Source organism: Thermothelomyces heterothallicus, assembly GCF_042370625.1.
Source record: "Thermothelomyces heterothallicus CBS 202.75 unplaced genomic scaffold P884_scaffold_6, whole genome shotgun sequence".
NCBI lineage: Eukaryota > Fungi > Ascomycota > Sordariomycetes > Sordariales > Chaetomiaceae > Thermothelomyces > Thermothelomyces heterothallicus.
This window is the reverse complement of record NW_027192567.1, coordinates 795750-820975: the sequence shown is the minus strand read 5'-3', so window position 1 is coordinate 820975 and position 25226 is coordinate 795750. Positions and strand designations below refer to the sequence as shown.

The following is a 25226-nucleotide window of genomic DNA, read 5'->3' as shown; positions in this document are numbered from 1 at the left end:
TTTTTTTTGGTGTGTGTGTGTGTGTGTGATTTGCTGACATTGGAGACTCGACTCCCCCCTTCCAGAAATCGAGAGGGGAGCGGAATGTCTGATTCACATGGACCCGGTCACGCAGCGGACGACGCTCCGGCCGCCGACGAGTGACGCAGACCCGGCCAACGCGCGGGCGCGGTCCCGCAAGGTCGTGGAGGAGAAGTCGTTCACGTTCGACAACAGCTTCTGGAGCCACAACCCGGCAGACGAGCACTACGCGACGCAGGAAGACATCTACGACAGCCTGGGCGAGGAGTTTCTGGACCACAACTTCGAGGGCTACCACACGTGCATCTTCGCCTACGGGCAGACGGGGTCGGGCAAGTCGTACACCATGATGGGCACGCCGGAGCAGCCGGGGCTGATCCCGCGGACGTGCGAGGACCTGTTCGAGCGCATCGCGGCCGCGCAGGAGGAGACGCCCAACATCAGCTACAACGTGCGCGTCTCGTACTTTGAGGTCTACAACGAGCACGTGCGCGACCTCCTGGTGCCCGTGCTGCCGAACCAGCCGCCCTACTACCTCAAGATCCGCGAGTCGCCGACCGAGGGCCCCTACGTCAAGGACCTGACCGAGGTCCCCGTGCGCAGCCTGGGCGAGATACTGCGGTACATGCGGATCGGGGACAGCAACCGGACGACGGCGAGCACCAAGATGAACGACACGAGCTCGCGCAGCCACGCCGTCTTCACCATCATGCTCAAGCAGATCCACCACGACCTCGAGACGGACGAGACGACGGAGCGGTCCAGCCGCATCCGCCTGGTCGACCTCGCCGGCTCGGAGCGCGCCAAGTCGACCGAGGCGACGGGCCAGCGCCTGCGCGAGGGGAGCAACATCAACAAGTCGCTGACCACGCTCGGCCGGGTCATCGCCGCGCTGGCCGACCCGAAGCAGCAGCGCGCCCGGGCGGGCCGCAAGGACGGCGGCAGCGCATCGGTGGTGCCGTACCGCGACAGCATCCTCACCTGGCTGCTCAAGGACTCGCTCGGGGGCAACTCCAAGACGGCCATGATCGCGTGCGTGGCGCCGTCCGACTACGAGGAGACGCTGTCGACGCTGCGGTACGCGGACCAGGCCAAGCGGATCCGCACGCGCGCCGTGGTCAACCAGGTGGACAGCGTGTCGGCGGCCGAGCGGGACGCGCGCATCGCCGCCATGGAGGCCGAGATCCGGGCGCTGCAGCTCGTCGTCGGCGACTCGCGCCGCCGCGAGAAGGACGCCCGCGAGGCCGAGGAGCGCCTCGAGGAGTACCAGGAGCGCGTGCGGAGCCTGCAGCGCGCCATGGAGGAGCGCAGCCTCGTCGCCGAGGGCAAGATCCGCAGCCTCCAGACCGAGAACGAGACCCTCCGGCTGCACCTCCGCCTGGCCCTCGACAGCCTCAAGAACCCGATCCCGATCCCGCCGCTCGCCGGCACCGGGCGAGACGGGATCGGCGAAGGATGCCAAGGCAACGAAAAGGCCGAGCAGGGTGCGAACGGCAGCGACGACGATGACGGGTATGCCTCGGGAGGAACGGCGGCGGAGGACGGCAACGAGTACGCCGAGGGCGAGGAAAACGCCGGGTTCGACACGTACGAGCGGCACGCGGACGACATGCACGAGCACATGAGCGGGCTGCTAAGGGATCTCAGCCTGTTCCGGCGCAAGATCGGGGACGACAAGATGAGGTTCATGGACGAGCTGAGTCGGAGGAGGCCGCTGGGGCAGAGGACGAATATCATCTGAGAGCGTTTTCCTTTTTAGAAAGAGGGGCGCAGGCGTCGAGGGACGATTGAGGAGATGGGTATGGTTGGCTCCATGTATGACGGTTTTCGTTTTGTCTCTTTGTTTGTGTTCCCTCCTTGTTATTCTCTCCCTTTTTTTTTTCTTTCATCTCCTTTTGTCTTTCTGTTCGCCCTCTCACGTCAACGACATGCCAATTATTGATCACGAGCGACCTGTATTGTACCGTTTGTTCTCTGCCTGGAGTTGGGAGTTGGTCGTTGGTTCTGGGAATGTTAGTATGGAGGTTGCACCGGGGATATGAACGAAGAAGTTACGCAAAGGGACCCGTTACTAACACCATCAACAAGGTACACATTATTAGGCTTCCTCATAGACTTGATTCGAACAGACCACATGCTCCCAACTGCTCATGACTTATCCTTTTCGCAGATTCTGCGAACCCACTCGCATTCGGCCAGATGGAATTGAATAGAGCTCGTAGTTAGTTTCTTTCTCCTTACTTCTTTTCTCCTTACCCAGCACGGAATGAAGAGAGAACGAGGACTACTAGCTCCTACCTCCTTCGCCTAACCGAGACCTTACGCTCTTCTGCATCAGTCCAAACTCGCCGGGGGCTTCTGAATCTTTTGTTCTCCACAGAAATCGACTCTCTCGGGACCTGATGGGAGTGCAGAAAATGGCGCAAAAATGACGTTTGGCTTGAAAACAATCCTTAAAAGCCATCGAGGAGTGTACCGTTCGCGCCCGGAAGACTCAGAGGCTGCTCAGGAGCCTGCAGAATCAGGTCGAAGGCGTCGTTCAAAGACTTCTCCTCCTCCTCCTCCTCCTCCTCCTCCTCCTCCTCAGTCAGCCAACCGGCGTATCTTAGCCTCTTTAAGGCATTCTCCAGCCACTTTTGGCAGTTGAACTCCAAGTCATCATTATCGATGCGCGTATTAATGATGTCGTCGCGCAGTCTTCGCCTGGATCTGCCTGTTGCGTCGACGTTGACTTCCCATTCTTTGACGACGACCCGCGGTTCTCGGTATGGCCAAGGGCCCACCTCGTTACTATGCCATGGATGTCAATCAAGTCCGTCCCCCAAGGATCCCCAGACTGGTCGAAATACTCTATAAACAGTGCAATGTGTCGTTTGTCGTACGAATCATGAGGCGCCCCCTTGTAGATCACGATTGAAAACTTCTGCGTTCCGGTGTGCTCAACTTTCCCCTCCTGCTCCGGCGGCGGTATAATATTCTTGCTCTTTTTATCGCTGTTTCCCGATGAGATGCTCTCACGATGGGTTGAATTGCTTTTGCCTGCGTTTTCTTGCGACTTGGATGACTCGGGCTGATTTCTCGAGCCGGAGCTGGACCTCTGGGTGTGGGATGTGGAACCGTGGGTGGTATACCCAGAGCTGTACCCGCCCCTAGTGGTGTCTTGAAAAGAGGCAGAGCGTGGCTTATGATTAGAGGCAAAGGGAAGAGCTGTAAGCCTGGAGGCAGCAGGGCGGCTTGTATTTTTAGAGTTATCGGCTTGAGCGGCATTCCTGCGGGCAAGAGGGCCAGTGGTGTTCTTAGACGCGGCAGTGCGAGGGGCAGTTTCGAAGCTGGCAGATTCGGACGACGTTCTGGAGGCAATGGTGCTTCTCGAGGCGGCAGGGTGAGAGGTATCACTAGCGAGTGAAGAGCAAGTGACAACCTTAAATGTTACAATTTTCTTCCTGGAGGTGGACATGCTGCCCGCAGAAATGTTTAAGCCTTCAAGGTCGTCAAGTGATCGGGTTGTTGCGGCGGTCGTGTATAGGCCTCGTAAATGGGACGTATGTTGGCTGTCATCAGTAGACCGTGTGTGATGCTTTTGGAATAGGAGAGAAATGAAGAGGCTGCTTGGTGCCCAAATGTTGTCGATGAAGGACAACATCGTCAACCTCTTATAACCGGAACAACACATGAACGTACTGCTCCATTTCAAACCCCAAGCCCAATTCTGCACTGGAGTTACACAGATTCGGCCACTTCTATCAATTCTGGCCAATGACAACTACAACTGGAGAGGGAGTGAGGCGGGCGGAACCGTGGAGGAAAAATGACCCAGCAGGACAATGGTCTTGTTTCAACGCCGGTCTGCTGTATCTCTGTGTTGATGCCATGTCACCGGAAGTATACGGTCAGGTTGTTCCGTAGGGATATGTATGGCACGCAATTACTAACTACCATGAGGGAGAGAACGACCTGGAAGTCTACGAAGGCGATGAGGCGGAAGTAAAGGCAGTGGCTACGTCAACTACCTACTAACAATGGAAGGCGCAACGCGTTGGGTGTGCGGTACTGTATAATCCGTACTCGGGCTGCGCTGCACGCCAATCGCAGTTTGAGTAGGGTCCCCACGTATTCCGCTAGGCTCACCTGTGAGAGATCAATGTGTGAACATGCATGCGCAGTAGTCATCTCCATACCTGTATTCATACATGCTATGCTTCGGTAACTGCACCGACATGGTGGTTGCAGGTTAGTTCCAGTCACTCTTTGTGGGGAACGGATTGCTCAGTATTCCGTCCCAGAGACACAGTGAACTGCGGAAGGTGCTCTGCTGCATCAAATAAGCGAAATCCACAATCGAAAGTTTTCCTTATTCACCACCTTGACAGGGTACTTTTACCTCCTCGTTTCCAGGGTTCAATCACCGTTCTCCAAGGGCCCTATTCAGATTGGCACTCATCTCCAAGCTTGCTATAGTTTGGGGACGAACTTGCGGGTACTTGTTCTGGGGTGGCATTACCGAAACCTCTTGGCAACAGAGAGAGGTATGACGGGAATCTCTGTCGGCTCATCAATCGCGCAATCTACTGTGACCAGCGCGATTCTTGTTCTCATCTCATCCCATCTTCACACTCTAGCGTTGCGAGGCGCACGGAAGACTTTCCGTGCCCGTTGATTCCATCTCGATCGTTAAACGCCCATTTCCTTTCGGCAAATCGTCCACTGATCATTGCCAGGCGTGCCCACTTAGCTCTCTGCAATGTAGGCGCATGACCTGTCTCGGCCACAGTTTGTGATTTACAGCCAACACAAATATCAATACATCGTGATCCGGCACTCATATCCCGGCCAGCATGTCCGGCAACGCGCTGCAAGCTTTCGTTGAAAGGGGGGCGGAGGCAGCCGTCCGCCTCGGCCGGCGCCAGCCAAGCCTCCACCCCCCGTGCCAAAGGAAGTTCTTGACGCCATCATGGATACCACTGACGATGACCGCCCCTCGCTTGCGAGCCGTCTTAAGAAGAAGAGATGCCAGGAGAAGATGCAAAGTCGCCTGCCAGAGCCCGCCAGACCAACACGTCCCGATCCCCCGTTGCTCCTGTACAACTTTGAGCTAGCACGCAAACCGCTGGACGCTGGCGGCCAGGTCATCTCCGAGAAGGTGAACTGCTGGCTCGTCAAGCATCCCTGCGGCACCAAGGTGACCAAGTTCTACCGCCACGGAGTCCGCCCGTCCGAGGTCGAGGCCGTGCGCTTCGTCTCCAAACACATCACTATCCCCGTGCCCCGCGTGTACGACGTGGGAAGGCGGCGCTTGACTATGGAGTTCGTCGAGGGCGAGATGCTCGACCGGGCGTGGGAGAGCGGGCTTCTTCCGGCGCAGGACCGGGCCCTCGTCTGCCGCCAGCTCGGGGACTACTTCGGCCAGCTGCGCGCCTTCAAGACCCCGGACGGCCTCATCTGCTCCTTCGGCGGGCTCCCGGCCGTGGACGCCCGCCGCATGGCCCGCCGCGAGAGGGGACCCTTCGCCGGCGAGGCGGCCTACAACGAGTTCCTGCTCTCCGGCCTCGTCGGACACCCGGTCGTGCGCGACATGATCCGCGCGCAGATGTGCGCCGACCGCCCTACTGAGTACGGTAGCTACCCTCTCTTTTTTTTTCGAGTGATCTTGTTGTGTACCTTATCTGGTCACGTTCTGATCTCTTGTTCTTCCAGACAACGTCTTACGTTGCCCATCAACTGGAGATTGTGATTCCCACATTTGAGCACCCACATTGCACTTGACACTTCCCATGCCAGATATGCGACGTACAAGACAAAGGAAATCTATAATGTCACAAAAGAAACGGTCTGAATAGTCCCTAGTAGGGTATACGGTATATCCACCCGAACCCTCGAACCCTCGAACCCGATGCAACTCTTAATGACAGCTGAGCCAGCAGTAACCACATGAACAGGTCCCGTTATCCCCTGTATACCCTGTAGTGCCGAGTTTAAGTCACAAAATGGTGCATACCTAGCCGTTTAGCCCTCTCATTGCGCCCACCATGCCATGCGACCCCAGCTTTACCCATGTATACGCATATGTGTCCACCAACGCCCTGACAAAGGAGAACGACTATCCTAAATGACTCGTAACCTGAGGTCCCTGCTAACCCTATAGAAAAACGCCAAACGAAAAGTGGTAAACGGTTAGTCAACCTCCTCGATCAATCTCCTCCGCTCCGCATCCGGTCGCTCTCTCTGCACGACCTTGATCTTGGTGCGCCGGCCGGGATACGAACCAGAGGACGACGATGACGACGACGACGACGAAGCCGGCTCCTCGCTCGCATCGCGGGATGGCGTTGCTGCGGGCACGACCGGGTGCCGCAGCATGATGATCCTGTCCGGCGAGCTGGACCGCGACCCGTCCGGACTGCGGCTCGGGACACGGATCCTGGTGATGGGGACCGGGCCGGTGCTCGACGACGAAGAAGCCGAGGCGCTGCTCGAGTCGCTGCCGCTGCTGCCTGGTCTCTCGGTAGTCGCGATCGTGATGGACTCATCGGCGGCGGGCCGGCGGACGGCGGCCGCGGGCTTGTCGGGCAGGGCCTCACATGGACGACCCGGGGCTGCGTCCGGGTTCGGCCGGCTGACGAGCTTCCGCCGCTTCATGTCGTAGTGGCGCAGCTTCGGGGTGGGGTAGTGATAATGAAGGCGGATCTTGTTGGGTGGGCTATCGGCTTCCGCGTCCTCGTCGGCCACTGACGCTGCCTTGCGCTTCTTGAGATTGGCGCGCAAGCTGGCGGTTGTGGAAGTCGAGGCGTCGGTCTCGTCACCGCTGTCCTCGTCATCCGAGGTCTCTCGGGACGGACTCTGCTCGCCGCCAGAGCTGCCGCTGTATTGGCCGCTGCCGTCGTGCTGGGTGGCGCCGGGGGGCTTGACTGCAAGGTCAAGGTCACCGGGGAGGACGATGCGCCGCCGGTGACGGCGCCGCTGTGCCTCGACCAACCCAGAAAAAAGGTTCATCTCTACGTGCTGTTGCGACGCGGCCTGCTCATCGTCGAGCTCGATACGGACTGACTCTGGGTTCGTGGCCAGCTCCGTCTCCAATTCGAGATTAGCCCGTGCCAGCTGGCCCAGAAATTCGGGCAGCGTGCTCATCAGACCGGAACCGCGGAGCATCGCGGCGTCTACCCGCATCGTCGGCTTAGTGGCGGGCGCGGTGCGACGGTTCGGCAGATTGATAATCCTGTCGATCTCGGAGTCCGAGGCCAACGTGGGCTCGGCAAACTCTGGGAAGGCCTCAGAGTTCATGGTTCTCCGCTCGGCGCGGCGGAGATCTCGGGAGCTGGTACCCTCAGGTTCAGGAGACGACGGCGGTGACATTGTTCTCGGTACCAGGCGGAGATGTGCTACGGGGAATGGGGTCAGCGACGGGTCGTGAACGTAGCAGACATGAAGTGAGATTCATCCCCACGGGGGGGGGGGGGGGAGGGGGAAGGAGGAGGAAAAAGAACGGGCCGACGCATACGTTCAATGTTCAGGTTGAAAAGATTTGGAAAGGTCCGAAGAAGGGCAGTCGGCCGCTTTGAGGCGTAGGGATACCCCTTGAAGTAGCGGTTCGCCCAGAGTCTGGCCTTGGTTGTTAGCGTCGAGATAGGCAGGCTGCCGTCGCTGTTGAAGTATTCGAGAGCGATGTCAAGCCCAAGTCGGAGCATGGCCAAGTCGCCCCGTTTGGAGCGAGGAGGCTGCTGCACCGGCTGAACCGCCTTGGAGGCAACAGAGGGCTTGCCAGGCAACTCCGGGCCGAAGAGCCCTCTGTCCTTCACCACAATTCTAATTTGGGGAGTCATGGCGCGGCAGGATGGGCCAGGAAGGGTGAAGAGAGACGGGAGCAAAGACTCCGAAGAACAATGTCGGACAGATGAAGCTGGAACGAGACGTGGAATTCGACAGAGGGAGAGGAGAATCCAGAATTTCGTCCGACAGACGAAGGGGAGGGGGAGATATATGGAAAGGTGGATGGGACGAAGTGCTGAAAAGAGAAGAGAATCGACCAAAGGTCAGTGCATACCTGATGATGGAGTGGCTACCCTATTGACCACGTGCAAACAATAAGGTTCGGACCTCGAGTGGTACTAGGTAGGGAACTTGGAAGGAATGGGAATGTCAAATTGTTGTTGTGGTGCCCAATGCCAACTGGCAGGTGATCTGGTGGCCGGGGAAGGAGGTTGTGAGGCGAGGCGGAGGGCGACGTGGTGCTCTTGCGTGGTCCAAGCTGTAGGCGCTGCAGACAGCAGACCCGAATGCGCTTTCTCTGCCGAGGAAAGAGAGGGAGGGGGAAAACACACAAAATTCGGCAGACGCGATAACAGCTGATGGTGCAATTGGAAGGCGCGTTAATCAGCTCGCTGTCTCCTGATATGCATTCGGCCTTGACCAAGGACAGCAGGCGGACGACGTAGTGGTTGAAGGTCGGAGGCAGGCATGAAGATAGGTTGGAAGATAAAAAAGAAAGTACAAATAACTAGGTCCAGCAGCGGGCCAACTCCAGGTTGAACCTTGGAAGGCGGAAAACCCCACCACCACTACCATCACAACAACCAGGAAAATGGAGGTCATGCGTATGTAGCGTGTCTCGCATTGAGCAACTTCGTTCCGGTGTAATTAATATCATGTATTTCCTAAGCATTGCTTTGTCCCGCGACCGTCTTCTGCTACCACGGGTGATTCAGCACAGGGCTTGAAGGTGGCCGCCGTCCCACTATCGCGGGCGGCACCCACCGACCCGGATGACAAAGCCCCACTCGATCAGTCCCAAGCGCCAAGAACCCGTTCCGTAGCGCAACCTTTGAAAGTCAAACTCGGCCTACCACAGAGCCGGGTCTGCCTCATTCAGCTCCCCTTTGGGAGGGCAACCTTGAGAGAGAAGGATAGATGCTAGGCCTCGGAAGGGCGGGTAAACAAGAAGCCAACAGATACTGACACGAAACCCCGATGGGGCCCCCGAAGGATCATGGGCAGCCCGACGACCAGCCCGAGGCCGATTAGATAGTGTGGTAAAGTACTGAGTACCTCGTGTAGGTCAAGGTATGTTCGTGTACTGATGCTCTCCGCACCTCACGCGGCCACCACCACTCCATTGCTCTGTAGGTCAGGTAGGTGCGCGCAGTGCTTGGAAGTGTTGCTGCGCGCCTCTTGTAAACAAGGCGGGTGTGGTACCTACGACTGAAACCTACCAAGGAAATGTTTCTCTCGGTGAAGGGCCCTGGGGCCGTGTGAGCAGGTCCCTACTCGTACATCCCTACTCGTACATACCTGCGTCACCACCATCCCTGGCAGACCTCCACCCCGGCTCGCCTTTGACCTTGTGGCAGAGGGCCGAACCACGTCGCTGGTGTTGGATTCAACCTAATTCCCAACCTGGTAACCTCGCTTACCTAACGTCTACGGGTTATTTTCCTCCCCCGCCCTTGGAACATGAAGCTGATGTTGCCAAGACACCCCCGCGATGACCAAGGATCCGTCCCTGTTTCTACGATAAAAAAAAAAGAACATGGGCAGGGACTTCTGACGTAGTGTATGTCGTGCGGATTGCCAGAGACATGATTCTGACGAGCCTCATGAACCAGGTGCTATCCGGGGAGCCGGAACCTGGAGGTAAGGCAAGGCGCTCTAGGTTTCAATGGATAAGGTAGGTACTCCGTAGCTCGGTTAGGCAACTCTAGTTGGTGCTAACTAATGGGAACCCCGCCCAGGGCCACCCCACCTCCCCATTTGCTCAGCTGCCCGGCCTCAGTTGAAACAGTAGAAGGTGCCCCACCATTATTGTTTCAGCTTGAAGCCTGACCGGGGCGCCGGCCGACAAGCGCACTATGAATGGCAGGCGGTGACAGCTTCCCACGTCTTCCTTCCTGTCAGTGGCCCGCGGCGACTTCCCGTCCCCATTACAAGGTTCCGCCCTCTCTCGGGTCCCGGTTGGCCACTTGGCGGGATCGCTTCAACAATTCTTCTTCTCACTTTGTAGCAGTTGACGCCCTCGTACTGTTGATCCCCCTTTGTATGTGACAGCCGTGACCCCTTCCTTCCCAGGGAAGCATCAGACCGATGCACACCTGACCGGCAGGCAGGGCAATTGATCCCCTTCCCCACGCACCTGGCTCAGCCCCTCCTCCCCTCTCCTCGGGCCCCGTTCATCATTCGCTGCCCTCACCTGACAGGCAGCGTTCCATCGCAGCGTCACGACCCCTGACTTAGCCGAAACGCCAACTTGGACCTGCTCCCGCGACACCTCAAAGTGCATCGCGAAGACGCTGAACGTTCTGTTCTTTTTTGTAACTAGCGATTGCGGCTCTGCTGAGCTTCGTCCCATCTCTTGCTGATCTCCCCCTAATTGAAACGAACCGGGAACAAGACCAGCCTAGCCGCTTTGCAACCCCGCCGCAGCCTGGGAAGCAAGGCCTACACTACCTACCTGCAAGTAGACCTCAGTACTGTACATACACTACGCGTACGTTGTTCTCGCCTACAAGGCCACACTTGAACGGCAGAGCACCCCCCGTGACTCGCATCTCCCGCGGCCCTTCCGCCTTCGCCGCAGCCTCGACGGGTAGCTGCAGCTCGGTAGATATCCTACCCGAACCTTCACTGACCCGACCCGTCGAACCCGTGCCTCCTTCCGTCCCCTCCCGTCGTCTTAGCGCAGAGGCAGTGTCGCAGGGCCGCCATCTTCCAAAAGCTGACAAGTCAGGACAAAGAAGTCTGAACCAACGTGCCAGCCCCTACCGCCACCGCCGTCGCCGTCATGTCGATGCGTCCTTCCCTCTTCACGCGCGGCCTCTCTGGGCTGTCGCAGTCCTCGGACCCCAACTCGCCCATGAGCAGCGTATCCTCGCCCGCCGAGCAGCGCATCGATGCCAAGCAGAACTTCCTCAAGGCAATGCGGCCCCTGCCCACCCAGCACTACTGGAACGTGTGGTTCGACCGGCAGCAACCCAGGGACCAGACGCAGCAGCAGGAGCAGCAGCAGGGGAGCAACAACAGCAGCAGCAATGGAGAATACCATGCGCACCTGGAACAGCTGGGCGGGTCGATCGAGAGCGTGCAGGACTTTTGGCGGTACAACAACAACACCCCCGTGGACCAGATCAGGATGCGCGAGAGCATCTACCTGTTCAAGGCCGGCTTCAAGCCCATCTGGGAGGACCGCCGCAACATCTTGGGCGGCAGCTGGACCTTCCGCGTGCCCAAGAGCATCGGCCCGGACGTCTGGACGCGCGTGCAGCTGCTGGCGATCGGAGAGAAGCTGCAGAGCGTGCTGGAAGAGGGTTTGTTCCAATCCTACTCAGGGCCCCTTCTCAACAACCACCATTCCTCTCCTCCTTCCCCCCCCCCCCCCCCGCCGGGGGTCTTTTCTTTCTTTATGTTACTATTTCCTTACGGTTTGACTGGCTAACGACCTCATGTGTGAAAAAAAAATACAGGCGACCAGATCTGCGGCGTCGGCCTCTCGGTCCGCTTCAACTCCCACCTCATCTCCGTCTGGCACCGCGACGCATCGCGCAAAAAGTCCATCGACAACATTTTGCAGTGCGTCCTCGAGGAGCTGCCCCCCGAGCTCCGCCCCAAGCCGGACAGTTACTTTTACAAGCGGCACTCGGACCACGCCGGCTTCAAGGCGCCCCCGGAGCTGCAGGCCGTCATCGACTCGCAGCGCGCCCGCGAGGCCGCCGCCAAGGCCGCGCAGGAGCAGCAGCAGCAGCAGCAGCAGCAGGCTGCGGCTGAGAAGCAGGAGGAGCAAGCACCCGACACGACGCAGGCGCCCTCCTCCGGGACGCAATAAGATAATGATAGAAGAGGAGAGGAGCAGAAGGAAGGCTCGCTTACTAAATGTGAAACAACTTTAATATTTGGGCACGCCCTGCTGCACCTTGTCTCCGTGATCTGAGAACGAAAAATATGGTCTGCATATAGCGGCGTTGCGTTGCATGTAACCGCTTGTTTGGCCGCAAGCGGATGTCCCATCTGTTTTCTAAAGGACTTGTTCTAGATAACTAGGGATTACCCCCGTCGTCTCAGGTGCTTTCCGTTTGCTGGGTATTGGTTGTAAATGCACACACACCCGCTATCCTGTAGCGGATTGTAGTCCCCGCTCCCTTCTATCATCGTCATCATCATCATCCAGCATCGGCAACAGGAAGCACCTTGTTCGGTGTCCCATCTGGTCAGGAGAGATGCCCCCCCCCCCGAGGTCTTGTCATCCTCTCAGGTTCTCATGCTGTGTGACCATTCCCTTCGCAATGAACCCAGCCTCCCATTCTTTCCGGCCCCATCCCCGGCCGACTTGACGCGTCGTCTTCCCGGGTTATGTCGGGCAGAGGCGTATCTTCGCCAAGGACCCCACCGGGCCAAACGCGTGGCGGTAGCTGAGAGACATCCCCATCGCCATGTTCCGATGGCTTTCCCTGCACAAGCGCGCGAGCGCCGCGGATTTTTGGGGGGCGGGGGGGGGGGGGGGGGGGGGGTTTTGCCTAGACCACCGCGGATTCTTCGCCTTTTCCCCAAACTCTGCACCTCGTTCAGCCTTTTCTTCTTCTCTTCTTCTTCCCTTCCCCAATCACCTCCAGACCCCCGCCCTCCTCATGACCCTATCGAACTGGTCCTTGCTCACGCCCTTCCCCACCCCGGCCCCGTCATTGGCCTCCAAGATCATATCCCGCAGCAACTCCTCCGTCACCACGGTCGGCACGTCCCCCTTGCCCGCCTTCCCCTTCGACCCCGTCAGGAGCCCGCCGATGCCGTCCCGCCCTCCCGCCCCGTGCTGCTTCTGCTGGGACTCCTCGTCCAGCTGCAGCAGCGCGGCGACCCGCTTCAGGTCCGCCAGCGTGATGGCGGGCGCGTCCGGGCCGCGGCGGTCGCCGACGAAGAGCGCGTACGCCTCGTCCAGCTCGGCGCGGTGCGCCTCCTCCGCGCCGCCGCCGCCGCCGCCGCCGTAGTAGCCGCCGTAGCCGTCGCTGTCGCGGCGCGCGTGCAGCTGCAGCGCGCAGATGCCGACGAACCCCTCGTACGTCGCGAAGCCCTCGTCCTCCGGGTCGAGCGCCGCCGTGAACTCGGCCAGCTGCGCGGGCGAGGTCGGGGGGATGCCGAGGGCTCTGTTTTGCTCGATGCGATGGGGCGCAAATCGCATGTGTCAGTTGGCGTGTCTTTTATTTCAATTTTTTATAAGAAGAAATAAGAAGAAGAAAAAAAAAAGGGGGGGGGGAGAGGGGCCCGACTATACGTACATCAGCGCCCGGCGCACCTCGCCGATGGGCATGACGCCCTCTTTCTCGCCCTCCATGGGCTCGGCAAACAGGGAGAAGGCCTCGCGGATCTCGGCTTCTTCTTCGGCGGTGATGTCGTTTTCCTTGGCGAGCTTCGAGAGGCGCGCGCCGGATTTGGACGCGGGACTGGAGGCTGCGGCGGCCGAGGATGCGCCGGCCGCGGGGTTACGGCGTCGAGGTGGCTGTTTTTGAGGGGTCAAGCGGTCAATAAAATGATCGCTTATCATTTTTATTTTTTTCTGGAAGAAAAAAGCAGGTAGGGCTTACCATGCTGGAGTTGGAATATCCCTGGGAAGTATGATTCTGGCACTCTGTACGGATTACAATGAGTACTTCTCGTGATGCGATGCGACGTCATGCAATGGGATCGCGGCGAGGCGCCCGTTGGACGAAGCAGTGGGCTCCGGAGTGGAGTTGCCGCTGCGGCATGGCGGGGCGCCTCGCCAAGTGAGCGCCAGGGCACGTGACGATCCTGCTTAAATACCGCTGCTGCACTGCCCAAAATTTCTTTTTTGGTTCCGTCACGAAATTTGGCAACGCCTTGGACGGCCCGGTACCACTTTGCACGCTCACCACATGCGGCCCGCTTCCTTTCTTCATCTCTTTCTCTCCGCTCTACTGTTTGTGTGGGCGTTGTGTTTTCGGAAGACAGGAAGCCGAGGCTTCAAAGGTAGGTTGGTGCCGGTGCGCCGAGTCTGTGGCACATGTGCGTCTCTTGGGGTAATGTACCTCGACTGCCCAGCGACCTTCGAACGCTTCATATAATGCTAGAGCTTGCCGCTTCGAACAATCCCAGGGCGCGCAAGTGTGGACGGTGAAGCAATATTGAAAAACCCGTGTCTCCGTAAGACGCGTCCGCCGGTTCACTGCGTCTCGATCCTCTTGGTTCTTGATGGTATGAGCTAGTGGAAACATTTTCAGTTGTGTGTTATCGCGTATTGTGATTTGCCTTGGATAGTGGCTATTGGATGAGCCTACAGAGTAAAGACATTAAACTCGCAAAACATGGCTTTGCCTGCATCTGAAGTCCTCCCAGCAGGTCATGCTGTAGTCTGCTTTTCACAAGTTGGGCTTCTGCACGACCGCCTCTCTGATCGTCGTCAAGGGTGAGATCAACTTGTTCCCCACCGACTCGGATGCTTCCTGACCAGCCCCCGGGACAGCCGACTCACTTGAAGTTGTTCTTCATCTCGCGCAGCTTGGTCATGATGGCAACCGGATCGGTCTCGCCCGTGGCCTTTTGGATTTCGGGGTCCTGAACAGGGTTAGTTGCCGGTAAACCGTCCAGAAACGCCCGCCGGGGTCTTCATCATACCTGAGGTCGCATAAACACGTTGTGCTGCTTCTCGTCGCCAATAGTGAACTTGCCCTGGGTCTGCTTGTTGGCCTTGGCAAAAGCCTCCAGGGCCTTGAGCGGCCCGCTTGGGAGGACCGAGAGGCCAAACTTGGCGTTGGCCGCGGTGTACTCGTGGCCGGGCTGGGAACAAGTCAGAATCGTCCGCAAGTCATCTCGGGACTGGCAAACGCGAGAACTCACAAAGACCCGGGTATCGTCGGGGAGCGAGCCCAGAGTCTCGTTCAGCGCCTTGTGCATCTCCTCGCCCGTGCCCTCGAAGAACCTGCCGCAGCCTGCAGACGGTCAGCACAGACAGGAGCAGGAAGGGCTCGGGAAACGCCCGACTTACCCCCATGGAAGAGAGTATCTCCTGTAAACACAACCTTGTCGTCGCCATCCTGCATGAACCAGCAAATGCTGTCCTGGGTGTGGCAGGGCGTGTGGAGCGCCTTGACTGCGATGCTGCCAATGTTAAACGTCTCGCCGTGCTTTGGCGTCCTTGACACCTTTTTGCAGTCTTTTCCCCCGATGATCTCGAGGGGCTGCCCAAGCTCTGAAATCTGCCAACGGTCAGCACAAGTAGTCACAGCACACAACTCCGTGACAGGCGGCCGGGGTGAACTCACCAGCTCCTCGTTTCCACCGGCATGATCCCAATGACTAAAAGGAGAAGGGAAATCAGCTTCCTGCCGTTGCCGTTACGGGGACGTCGCGAATGCTTACTGATGGGTATTGACGATGGCTTTGAGATTGATCGAACCGTTCTGGATCGCTTTCTTCAGCACCGGCGCGACCCTGAGGGTGTGAGCATATCTTCCCTCTTCTTTGGCCCTTGACATCCTCCTCTCCTGGGGAGAGTCACTCACTCAGCTGGATGGGCGGGGTCAATGATGACGGCATCCTTGGATTTGTCGTCAACTACGAGGTAAGCGTAGTTGTCGCTCCTCCCCACCCCTTTTGGACAGTAATGTCAGTTTCAAGTTGATTTATCAGCGGCTGCTGATCGAGTGCTGATCGAGTGCTGATCGAGTCAACAAATCAGGACGTACACATAGGAATCGATTGGATATGCATCTTGCGAGCGATGACCGACTGAGGAAAAGGAAGTCAACAACGAGCACCGAGTTGGGTTTTTGCGGTGAAGTATGATGATGGCTCACACTGCTAGCGAGAGAGGTAAACCGTGGCTGAGAAAAGCGCCTTGCAGCAGCAGTCGAGAAGAGGGACATGCTCTGCGGATGCGGAGTTCATGTAATCCGTACAAATGCAATGCACAGTGCACGATTTACGCCCGAGCTGCAAACTATCGGAGACTACGCTAGCGTAAGGTACTGCAGCAAACGGGTGGTTCGAATCGGCTTGTGGCTAATCCGTTCGGGACACGATAACCGCGGACGCCGCGGACAAGTTGCACATGTTAGCTGTGCGGAATGACGTTATCTTTGAAGGTCCGAAGCTCGTTAACTTGTTCTGTTAGATGGTCCACAGTGGTGGACTAGTAGTAGTATGTAATCCATCTTCTACGTCCGGAACAGCCCCACAGTCACATGACCCCCCCATCGGCCATCCATGGAACTCAGGGGTAGTGATAGGGTGCAATGAGTTCGTCCAGAGGGAGGGCATATATAGAATTCACACGAGTGTCTAAAAACTCGCTGCTTCAAACAACACCGATAGGCTTGGGTACCCACGTCTCTGCGTCGTACAAAACCCAAGCAGGGCGGTCGTCCTCGACCGGCTCTTCCTCGTTCTCTTCCTCGTCCTCCTCCTCGTCCTCAACCTCCTCTTTGTCGTCCTCTTCCTCACCTTCCTCGGTCGCCGTCTTTTCCGTCGTGTCAATCCCGGCCCTAGGCGAATCATCTCCAGCCGGCCCATCCTCTTCCATGCGGTCCGCACCGCTTGCCTGCTCTTGGTTCTCCTTCCACTCCAAGATTTGCCTCCCCAGGACCAAAGCCCGACGCAGCACTTTACTGTCCCTCGTGTTGTCCGAGATGGAGTCAAGCACCATCAACACCAGTCCCTCGTCGAACCTCCCAAGTTCCCTCTTCAGCTTCTCCTCCTTCTCCTCCTCCTCCCCCTGCGGCTGCCTTTCGTTGCCCTCTAAATACCCCTCCAGCAGCGTCCTCACCTCCTTTTCCTGCGCCGGCTTGTGCCCATCACCAACACCACCACCACCACCACTACCACCATAACCATCCTCCTCCCTCATCGTCACGTCAGGACCATCATTTTCACCATCACCATCACCCTCACCCAATACCCCCTCCATCGCCTCACCACCAGACTCTTCCCTTCCAGACGCGTCGGCCTCGTCCTCGTCCGCGTCAGATTCGTGCTCGTCGCTGTCGCTGTCGCTGTCGCTGTCGCCGGCCGTCAGGCCGCGCCAGTAGTACTCCCAGATCCAGTCGAGCGCCTTGTCCGCGGCGGTGCGCAGGCGCGTCAGGGAGGGGAGCTGCTCGTGGGTGGCCTGGTGGCGGAGCTCGACAAAGGTGGCGGGCAGGCCGACGCTCTTGGCCACGTCGTACATGGACATCTTGCGCTGTCTGTCCTGGTGGGAGTCGAGCAGGCCCGTCACGAAGCTGGTCCCGCGGTCAGTAAGAGCAAAAAAGAGCAAAAAAGAACAAAAAAAAAGCCATAAACGCTTATCCTCGAGGACATTTTGATGGGGGAGTGTGTGTGGATTTGAGAGGCAATGAGTTGTAATTGGTCTCCAATGTTCTCTCTCTCTCTCTCTCTCGTCCCTTTTTCTTCTGTTTCAAAGAAGAGAAAAAGAAGAAGAAGAGGAGGAGGAGGAGGAGGAGGAGGAGGAGAAGGAGGAAGATATGGGAGGGAACAAAAAGCGAACAGAATAGGAATAATAACAAAAATCATCACACTCACCGACTAAAAGCGGCCGAGTATGCCGCGCGCACGGCGTACGCCCTCGACGCCCTCGCCAGCCCATCGTCGCTCCCCGCCCCCGGCCCCCCCGTCACCTCGTCGCTCAAGATGGCCGCCGTTAACAGCGCCGTCGACTCGACCATGTGCGGACAGCCGCCGCGCTGCATCCACATGGACACGCGGGCGACGGCCTCTTGTTTCTCGCCATGGCTCCGTCCGACTGCTTGTTGTTTTGCTGTTGTCAATGATGATGATGATGATGATGATGATGATGATGATGATGATGATGGTGGTGGTGGTGGTAGTGGTGGTGATGGTGGTAGCCCGTTGACAGTAGTAGCACGGTATGTCGAGTAGGCGGTAGCGGCCGTGTTCGTGCTAGACGACTGAGCCTGGCCCGGGGTTTGCCGTCGCGGTGGTTGCTGCTGAGGATGGCGGTCGGGGTAGAATTGCCGGCGGACGGCCAGCAGCTCGTGGCGGTTGCGCCAGGGGGTGAAGATGTACTGTACCATGCCCTCAAGAAAAGATTAAAATATTGAATAATGCCCCCCGGAATCTTGATTCGTAGTTCGTTGATAGCAGAGCCTCCCCTGCTTTTCTGTTTCCCGAGGTTTCCTGTAAGAGTTTGAAACGTTGTAATTTTGAAATGACGGATCGACTTTACATCGTACATGCATACGGATTACATACACTTCAACTTGTCGCCGTCGGAGCTGCCCATCTCGACCATTCCACCAACCGTCATGATTGACTAACAAGACGCACGCGCAATTCATTATATAAAACAATTAACGAGGATTAGGCTCACAGATACCTTCGTATATGCTAATGGATTCTTACTGACCACCTACTTCCTTGGCAACGTCTTGTCGAGAAACCCACCCGATTTCAACCCACTAACTACAGCGATTTATGAAGACGACCCAAAAAAAAAAAAAAAAAAAAAAAAAAAAAAAAAAAAAAAAAAAGGAACGGAAACCTTTTTTTGTTGTGAATTTTTTTCTATCCTCAAATCACCATCTATTGTTTTATGCCTCTTTTATCATCCGTAGCCGCCAAAAAAAAAGAAAAAAAATCACGAAATAGTCTTCTCCACCATGGTGATTCCATACTTCTCCTTCAGCTCCTTCATCAGGGGCTCATTGATCCTCGAGTTCATGGGCGCCACAATGCCCTTGTCCTTCAGCTGCCCGCTCAGCACCTGCTTGACGGCGACGGCACAGGGCACACCGACCAGCTTGGCCATGGCCGAGTAGCCCTTGGGGTCGCCGTACTCGCACAGGGTCGAGGTGCGCGTCTCGCGCGAGCCGTCCTTGTGCTCAATCTCGAACTTGTGCTGGAGCATGACGAGGTCGCGCTCGCCCTCCTCGTACTGCATCTTGCGCTCGAGGGTGGCGCACAACGTGTCGAGGGGGTTGCCCTTGGGCGAGATGGGCTCGTCCGAGAACAGGCCGATCCAGCGGAGCCCGGACAGGATGCGCTGCTTGTCCTCGTCCGACTCGAACGTCGCCTTGGAGAGGATGGCCGCCTCGAGGTCGGCGGCCGACGACGACGCGGCGCCGACGACGGCCTGCGTGGCCTCCTTCCAGGGCACCGGACGCGACAGGACGTCGAGCGGGGCGTCCTCGAGGAAGCCGATGTCGACGAGCACCTTGATGAACTGCGGGAAGCCCTGGTAGCGCAGAGTGCCGCGGATGATGGTCTGGGCCTCGGGGATGGCGTAGCGCTCCTTGTACGGGGTCGAGTCGCGGTTCGGGTAGGCGACGAAGGCGAACCCGGGGTAGATAAAGTACGGCTTAGCGGTCTTCATCAGATCCTTGCCGGACACCTCGACGACGGAGCCATCCTGCCACCACTTGCCCGCGTTGCGGAGGGCCAGGAGCACGCCGCGCGACGACCACGAGAACTTGTAGCCGAGCGGGTTGTCCGAGTCCTCCGGAGCCGGGAGACCGCCGCAGTACGACAGGAAACTGAGGATCTTGCCGCCCTCACGGTGTACCTCGTCGATGGTCTTGATGGCGTACAGGTGGTCGATGCCTTGGGATCAGGTACGTCAACAAAGCTGGCTCGACTGGGGCGGAGGCTACCAAACGGGAGGAGGGGAGAGGCATGCATACCCGGATCCAGACCGATCTCGTTCATGACGGTGATGCCGGCCGCCTTGGCCTCGGCGTCGAGCTCGAGCATCGCCGGCGAGACGTAGCTTGTGGTGACGACATCTTTCTTGTTGCGGATGGCCGACTTGATGACGGTGGCATGGAAGGTGTAGGGGATCAGGCTGATGACCAGGTCATGCTTGGCCACCTCGGCGTCCAGCGCCTTTTCGTCGGTCACGTCGAGCGAGATGGGGTGCGCGTTCTTGACGCCCGCGGCGAGCTGCTGGGCAGAGGCCAGGGTGCGGCAGGCTGTTTGTCAACTCTGGTCAGTTGGGGTCCGATTGCAGAGTTGGGTGTGACCCTAGAGGAGGGAGAGAGAGAGAGAGAGAGAGAGAGAGAGAGAGAGGCAGCCATACCGACCGTCACAGGGATGCCGGCGTCGCTGAGGATGTCGAGGGTCGGCCGGGTGACGAAGCCCGCGCCGAGCATGAGCACCTTCCTAGAAGCGGGAAGCCATGTCAGCCGATGCGTAGAAGGAGGGTGCCCTTGTACACATTGTGGTCTGGATGTGTTGGTTGCCCGGTGGCTTGGTGGCACGGTGGCATGGTAGCCCGATGAGAACGTTAGGTTTTGTTTTTTTGTTTTTTTTGGGGGGAGGGGGGGAGGGGGCGGAGGTCGGAAGGAAGCAGTTTACTTTTGCGAGGCCATCTTGGTGGTCGTGTACTGCCCGTCTGTACGGCTATCAGGTAGACTTGATTTCGTGGGATCCGCCGGGGGGATTTCTGATCGCCTGGCAAAACTTGGTTGATAATTTTCTTCCTTCGTTAACTTTTTTTTCCTTGTTCGTGGTTCGAGTTGTTGCTACGCGTGTTACCAGCCAGTAAGGGACTTTTCCACTTTCTCCATCCCGTTCCCGATACTGTTCCGATAACGGCCCCAAGCGTTGAACTGTTTGGCGGCCAATTTCAATGAGGGGTAATCTCTATGGCGGGTATGGCGGGTAACTAACTATGGCGGGGTAGTAACGCCCTGAGCCGGCAGGGCCCCGGTTCGGCGGGGTCCGGTCAAGTTCTCTGTTAGGAGCCCTGCAGTGGGCGGCATAACCGTAATATTGGGAGGCATGCATTCCGCACATCCGGCTGTTGTACCTCGTAACCCGTACAGACCGTATGCACATACAGTATCCGACATGGCTTCTACGGCAATAACAGCGGTTAGGAGTTCCGGTGGCAATCTTCCCGCTGTAGGAGGCCACCATTATAGAGTAGATGCATGCATGTGAGAAGGTCACCGTCACGAATGAGATTAGCGAGGAGAGACAGATGACTGAAACTCCGGTACCTCGCACTGGGGGTATGCACACGCCTCGAGTCTGAACTGCTGGCAGTCACGAAATGGGCATGTGGCTTACAGGTAGATAAGTATGTAATCCGTACAGTACATACAGTCCATACAGTCCTTACGCGTCTAGATCCGTAGCATTCACCTAAAATTACAGGACGGATATCCTCATTTTTTTTCGGTTCAATGGGCCCTTGCTGGGTTGTGAAACCCACATGTGTCGACTTCTCCCTCTTTATCTCCGTAGCCTTGTCCGAGAAAACGCCAACCAAACCATCCCCCACCCAACCATCCCGTTTACCCAGTTAATGAAACCGTCCGTATCCGTGCTTATGCCGTGTGCTCTTGTCGCTCACCATGTCGTTTCCCGCGCGCCATGTATCTGCAAGTCCTTCCCTTCCCGCTCGCCGCCTTCTCGCCGCCCCCGCCCCTCCAGGGGGAAAAATGATGATGAAAATAAGGAGAATAATAAAATAAGAGATCAAGAAGAAGAAGAAGAAGAAGAAGAAGAGGAAGAGGAAGAGGAAGAAGAAATACCCTGTAACGCCTCGGTGCCATGCATCGACTGATTCACACACACACACACACACACACACACACACACATGAAAAGAAAAAGAAAAAAAACACGAGAGCTGGCGGGTAGGAAAGGGGAAAAGGAGGAAGGAGTCCAGCCCATCACATAGCACATAGCCAGTGTGCAGCTCAGTCCTCCTCGTTCTGGCCGTCATCGCGCTCTCCGTTTTCATTCTCACCTTCACCCTCACCCTCGCTCTCACCCTCGCCCTCACCCTCGCCCTCATCCTCGTCGTCACTGGCAGGTGGCTCCCACGGATCCTCTAGCTTGAGACCCAGGCCCTTGCCCGTGTCCACGTCTTCTTCCCGATCCCTGGTACTGCCGAGCAGGGAGAGGACCACCGACTGGTGCAGTGTAGGCACCTTGCTGTGGTCCGGCGCATCGTACAGGCCCATGCCGTACAGAATCTCGCCCTCGGGCTCGTCGTCGTCGTCTTCTTCGTAAATGACCGGCTGGCATGTCTGCTCAGCAGTAGCGTCCGGCTTCGTCGGTTGCTGCTGCCCGGCCGCCGTCTCCACGGCCAGACTTGGGCCGAGGCTGCAGGCAAAATCCTCGGGTGTTGGAGGTGCCGTCTGCTGGCTGAACGTGGCAGCGATAGCAGGCTGGGCCTGCTCCCATGCGGGCACATCAGCCGCCGCCTGAGGAAGGGGAAGGTACGGAATGTCGGACAGCGCGGCCGCCGCGGGATAGTCGGAGGAGCAGGTCACCGGGGAGAACGGAGGAGCTTGCTGTTGGTGCGGCATCTGCAGAGGTTGGCTCACGGGCGAGTAGACGGGCTGTTGCGAAGAGCTGAAGCTCGAGTAGGGCAGCGAAAGCGGCGAGAAGGGCTCTGCCGGTGACGCGTACCCGGAGTAGATCGCAGGCGTCGGGGGAAATTGTTGCAGGCTCGCCAGGATCTCGGCGTCGTTGTACGCCGCATAGGGATAGGCAGCTGCGTCTGGTAGGGCGTAGAGAGGCTGCTGTGCGTCGTTCTGCGAGGACGGGTGCCAGCTGACCGGGCGCGCCGGCCTCGTGGTCTGCCGCTCGTAGAAATGCTCGTTCGGGGTTTCTGCGGCTGGCGTAGGAAGACGTATCTGCTCCATCGCCGGAGACATCGTCTGGAGCCCGCCCCGAAAGCCATCCCCAATCAGCGTTCTCCGGCGCGCCTGCATTGTTGACGATCTCGGGCTGTTGCTGGCGCTGCCTGGCTTGGATATCCTCATGCCGTTCCCCCCTCTTTGCTGCCCGTTTGCTCCCCTGGAATACCTCCTCGTGTTCCCGATGAGTTGTCTCGAGAGTTGGTTGAGGAATGCGTCGACCGTGTATGTCCCGCCGGCAGTCTGCTGGTGAGGCATGCCAAGCATGTTGGCACCGACGAGTGATGGCATCATGTTGGGTGAATGTTGAATACTAATATTCAGGCATGAAATTGACAGATGAGACTCGAGGGTTTCGACGACAATAACAGGCAAGATCTTTGCCAGTGGGGTGGATGTTATATCAAGCCACGCTGGGGTTGATATTGAAGAGGTGTGATGGCTCAAATGTAATCTGTAGTCAGAGATGGAATGAGCTCTGGCAGTTAAGTGGGTGAGGAAAGGGGGAAGGTTCGTTGGGTGAAATCAGAGAACTGAACCAAGCCTCGGTTTGGGCAAGTCGTCTCCCTAGCCATGTCTGGCGTGGAGAGGGAGACATTCTTACACTAATAGTTACGTGCTCATCTGAGTGATGAGTGTCTCCAGTTGCCGCTTTGGCATGCTAGGATGGAGGCTGCGTGTCAACGGAGCTTGTTCCATGACTCTGGGGCTTTCGAGGCCTGCGTCATATGCACGTGCAGGGATGGGTTTAGCCTGCCCGGCCCTGGGGACGGGGACCGTCTGCGGGATGGTTTCGGGCTGGTGGCCTGCATCGCCGAATGTTCAGGTTGTGGGATGCTTCTTTTTTGAACGCTATCTGGCCCTTGCAAGGCCGAACATAGTAGTACATATGTACTCCGTACACTTCAAGTAGGCAAGAATAGGGGTGGGGCCAGCCACTTGCAAGGGGCACTCTGGCACAGGGTCGCAGAGAGGAACGTAGTGTACACTAAGAACCTAGCCGCTCGCAGCGGGCTGCCCGTGGCTGGCTGCGGGTAGCGCGATATTACTGTGGAGGGTCGAAGGTGTCGGGCGACAGTGGGCGGTCAAGCGGAGGCAAGTGGATCAGGCGGGCTTGGTTCGCGAGGTTTGCAAACGAGTTATGACGCCCCCGCTGCCTGTGGTCGTGGTGGCGGAATGTACCAAAGTAGTGTACTCCGTGAAGACGGACCCTTGTTGACGAGCATGGATTGGTACGTCAGGTTGAGTACCATGGCAACCAGACCAAATCCAACCCACCTTTGTGGGCCGTGACATTGGAGGGCAGGTTCCCTCCGGCCATACCTGTACGTTATTGAGGACATTGCACGGAGGCACTCTGTACATACTGGTGCGACCGCAGGATGGCCAGTTAGCGTGGTTGGAATTTGATGTTCGATGGATGCAGACAATAACTACTCCATAGAAGACAGGGGGGCCGGGGCGGCAGCGAGACGACCATACGAGGGGCGGCTGTTGTCCAAGTTAGCAAATCGGGGCGACGGATGGAGAACATGAATGGCTGGCTGTCGGGGTTGGGGGTGTGCCTGGGGGACCCATGGCGTGTGCGAGGGAACGCTTGGGAGTCGGAGTGGGCTGCGCAGAGCCACCCATCCAAGAGCAAAGGGGCGTGTCCGAGGCCCGAACGGCAGGGTGAGGTGTGTCTGGAAAAACAGCTCCGAATCTTGCCAAGCATCAGGGCCAGGATCAGCGACGGCGGTTGCATGTGGACCCATAACCCTTGTTCCATAAGTACCAGGCACCTGGTTGGCCATTCAAATCGCAGTGTAGTCGGCTGACAAACACGTACTGGGTACATATTGCTGTGTCGTTGGATCTCAATCTTGACGTCCGGTGCGTAACATTGAAACTAACGGCCAGGCATACATAGCGGTCTCGGTCGGCCTTCACACACCACATTCACTCCTCGTTGGCCTCGAGTCTGCGGGTGCCAGATATCAGACATCCGTGCCCCAGGCTCCGCTGAGGATGGCGATCCTGGGTGAAGTCTCTTCAATTGCCAGCAACTCCGCCACCCTGCCTGGGCTCTGATCGGCTGCAACGGGAAACTGTTGACGCTTTGTTGTCACTAACCGAATCTCACCTCCGCAGCGAAGCGTCAACTTAGTAATGCCGTGGCTGTCTTGAGGTCCCGCACTTCATCGTCATTGTATCGGTTGATTGAGGAACTAAGACGGCGGACGGTCGAGCCGAGTAGATGTGAGCCAGGAGGAATATGACTGCTTGCTGCGCAGAGGAATGCCAGCATCCGGATTGCGCCGAATTGCAGTGTAGTTTTTCCGTACTGTGATAGATTGCCGGATGGAATGGTACCGTGCGCAGTTCGCTTGGAAGAGCATACCTGCTCCTCCGGATCACCACGCTAAGGGCGTTTCCACCCGCATCCACGGATGTTCGGTCACGACGGAGGTTGCTTTGCGGCGGCAGAAACTGCAACCTGGAAGAGTTCCCGACCCCCATGCGCGCCACGCCTAGTGTAGGACCCACAAATCCCTGATCAGATCGCACCTTCCCCACGTCTTTCTTGCCTTGCGAGTTCAAACACCGTCTCTGGCTCGTCATTGGCTGTAACTAA

General features: G+C 57.7%; 10 protein-coding genes across 10 annotated transcripts in view; 3 read left to right on the top strand and 7 right to left on the bottom strand.

Annotated features, from left to right (window-relative positions):
- The window catches only part of P884DRAFT_276212 (uncharacterized protein), a gene marked incomplete at both ends in the record, with an annotated part of 4622 nt that extends 2860 nt beyond the window's left edge, over positions 1-1762 (top strand). Inside the window, one exon of the mRNA XM_069442929.1 lies at positions 66-1762. Coding sequence (XP_069299326.1) covers positions 66-1762 — 1697 coding nt within the window. The remainder of the gene's footprint in view (positions 1-65) is intronic.
- A 712-nt stretch (positions 1763-2474) lies between these two features.
- On the bottom strand, positions 2475-4240 carry P884DRAFT_298270 (uncharacterized protein; the record flags this gene model as incomplete). Its single annotated transcript, XM_069444585.1, has 2 exons — positions 2475-2811; positions 4200-4240. 2 exons carry the CDS (start codon positions 4238-4240, stop codon positions 2475-2477), a joined length of 378 nt encoding a protein of 125 aa, XP_069299325.1.
- Positions 4241-5341: 1101 nt separating this feature from the next.
- P884DRAFT_276211 (uncharacterized protein) lies at positions 5342-5752 on the top strand (the record flags this gene model as incomplete). Its single annotated transcript, XM_069442928.1, has 2 exons — positions 5342-5631; positions 5716-5752. 2 exons carry the CDS (start codon positions 5342-5344, stop codon positions 5750-5752), a joined length of 327 nt encoding a protein of 108 aa, XP_069299324.1.
- A 440-nt stretch (positions 5753-6192) lies between these two features.
- Positions 6193-7838, bottom strand: P884DRAFT_196237 (uncharacterized protein; the record flags this gene model as incomplete). The annotated part of the gene is made up of 2 exons (XM_069437964.1): positions 6193-7397; positions 7517-7838. 2 exons carry the CDS (start codon positions 7836-7838, stop codon positions 6193-6195), a joined length of 1527 nt encoding a protein of 508 aa, XP_069299323.1.
- Positions 7839-10789: 2951 nt separating this feature from the next.
- On the top strand, positions 10790-11827 carry P884DRAFT_195622 (translation initiation factor eIF 4e-like domain-containing protein; the record flags this gene model as incomplete). The annotated part of the gene is made up of 2 exons (XM_069437919.1): positions 10790-11312; positions 11469-11827. 2 exons carry the CDS (start codon positions 10790-10792, stop codon positions 11825-11827), a joined length of 882 nt encoding a protein of 293 aa, XP_069299322.1.
- Positions 11828-12473: 646 nt separating this feature from the next.
- Positions 12474-13654, bottom strand: P884DRAFT_321842 (uncharacterized protein). Its single transcript, XM_069445413.1, has 3 exons — positions 13575-13654; positions 13269-13489; positions 12474-13136 (listed from the first exon to the last, which is right to left on the bottom strand). The coding sequence occupies exons 1-3, from the start codon at positions 13575-13577 to the stop codon at positions 12602-12604; spliced, it is 759 nt and encodes a 252-aa protein (XP_069299321.1). The 5' UTR covers positions 13578-13654; the 3' UTR covers positions 12474-12601.
- Positions 13655-14475: 821 nt separating this feature from the next.
- Positions 14476-15717, bottom strand: P884DRAFT_195628 (beta-lactamase-like protein; the record flags this gene model as incomplete). Its single annotated transcript, XM_069437920.1, has 8 exons — positions 14476-14562; positions 14623-14784; positions 14845-14936; positions 14993-15203; positions 15270-15303; positions 15367-15438; positions 15510-15597; positions 15693-15717. The coding sequence occupies 8 exons, from the start codon at positions 15715-15717 to the stop codon at positions 14476-14478; spliced, it is 771 nt and encodes a 256-aa protein (XP_069299320.1).
- Positions 15718-16091: 374 nt separating this feature from the next.
- On the bottom strand, positions 16092-18190 carry P884DRAFT_220183 (Las1-like-domain-containing protein). The gene is made up of 2 exons (XM_069439444.1): positions 17524-18190; positions 16092-17222 (listed from the first exon to the last, which is right to left on the bottom strand). The coding sequence occupies exons 1-2, from the start codon at positions 18033-18035 to the stop codon at positions 16304-16306; spliced, it is 1431 nt and encodes a 476-aa protein (XP_069299319.1). The 5' UTR covers positions 18036-18190; the 3' UTR covers positions 16092-16303.
- A 305-nt stretch (positions 18191-18495) lies between these two features.
- Positions 18496-20611, bottom strand: P884DRAFT_283730 (Saccharopine dehydrogenase). Its single transcript, XM_069443681.1, has 4 exons — positions 20314-20611; positions 20036-20118; positions 19641-19928; positions 18496-19560 (listed from the first exon to the last, which is right to left on the bottom strand). Exons 1-4 carry the CDS (start codon positions 20325-20327, stop codon positions 18599-18601), a joined length of 1347 nt encoding a protein of 448 aa, XP_069299318.1. The 5' UTR covers positions 20328-20611; the 3' UTR covers positions 18496-18598.
- A 1098-nt stretch (positions 20612-21709) lies between these two features.
- P884DRAFT_175821 (uncharacterized protein) lies at positions 21710-22906 on the bottom strand (the record flags this gene model as incomplete). The annotated part of the gene is made up of 1 exon (XM_069437319.1): positions 21710-22906. A coding segment is annotated over one exon (1197 nt), but the record flags the coding sequence as incomplete, so codon positions are not given.
- Positions 22907-25226: the final 2320 nt, after the last annotated feature.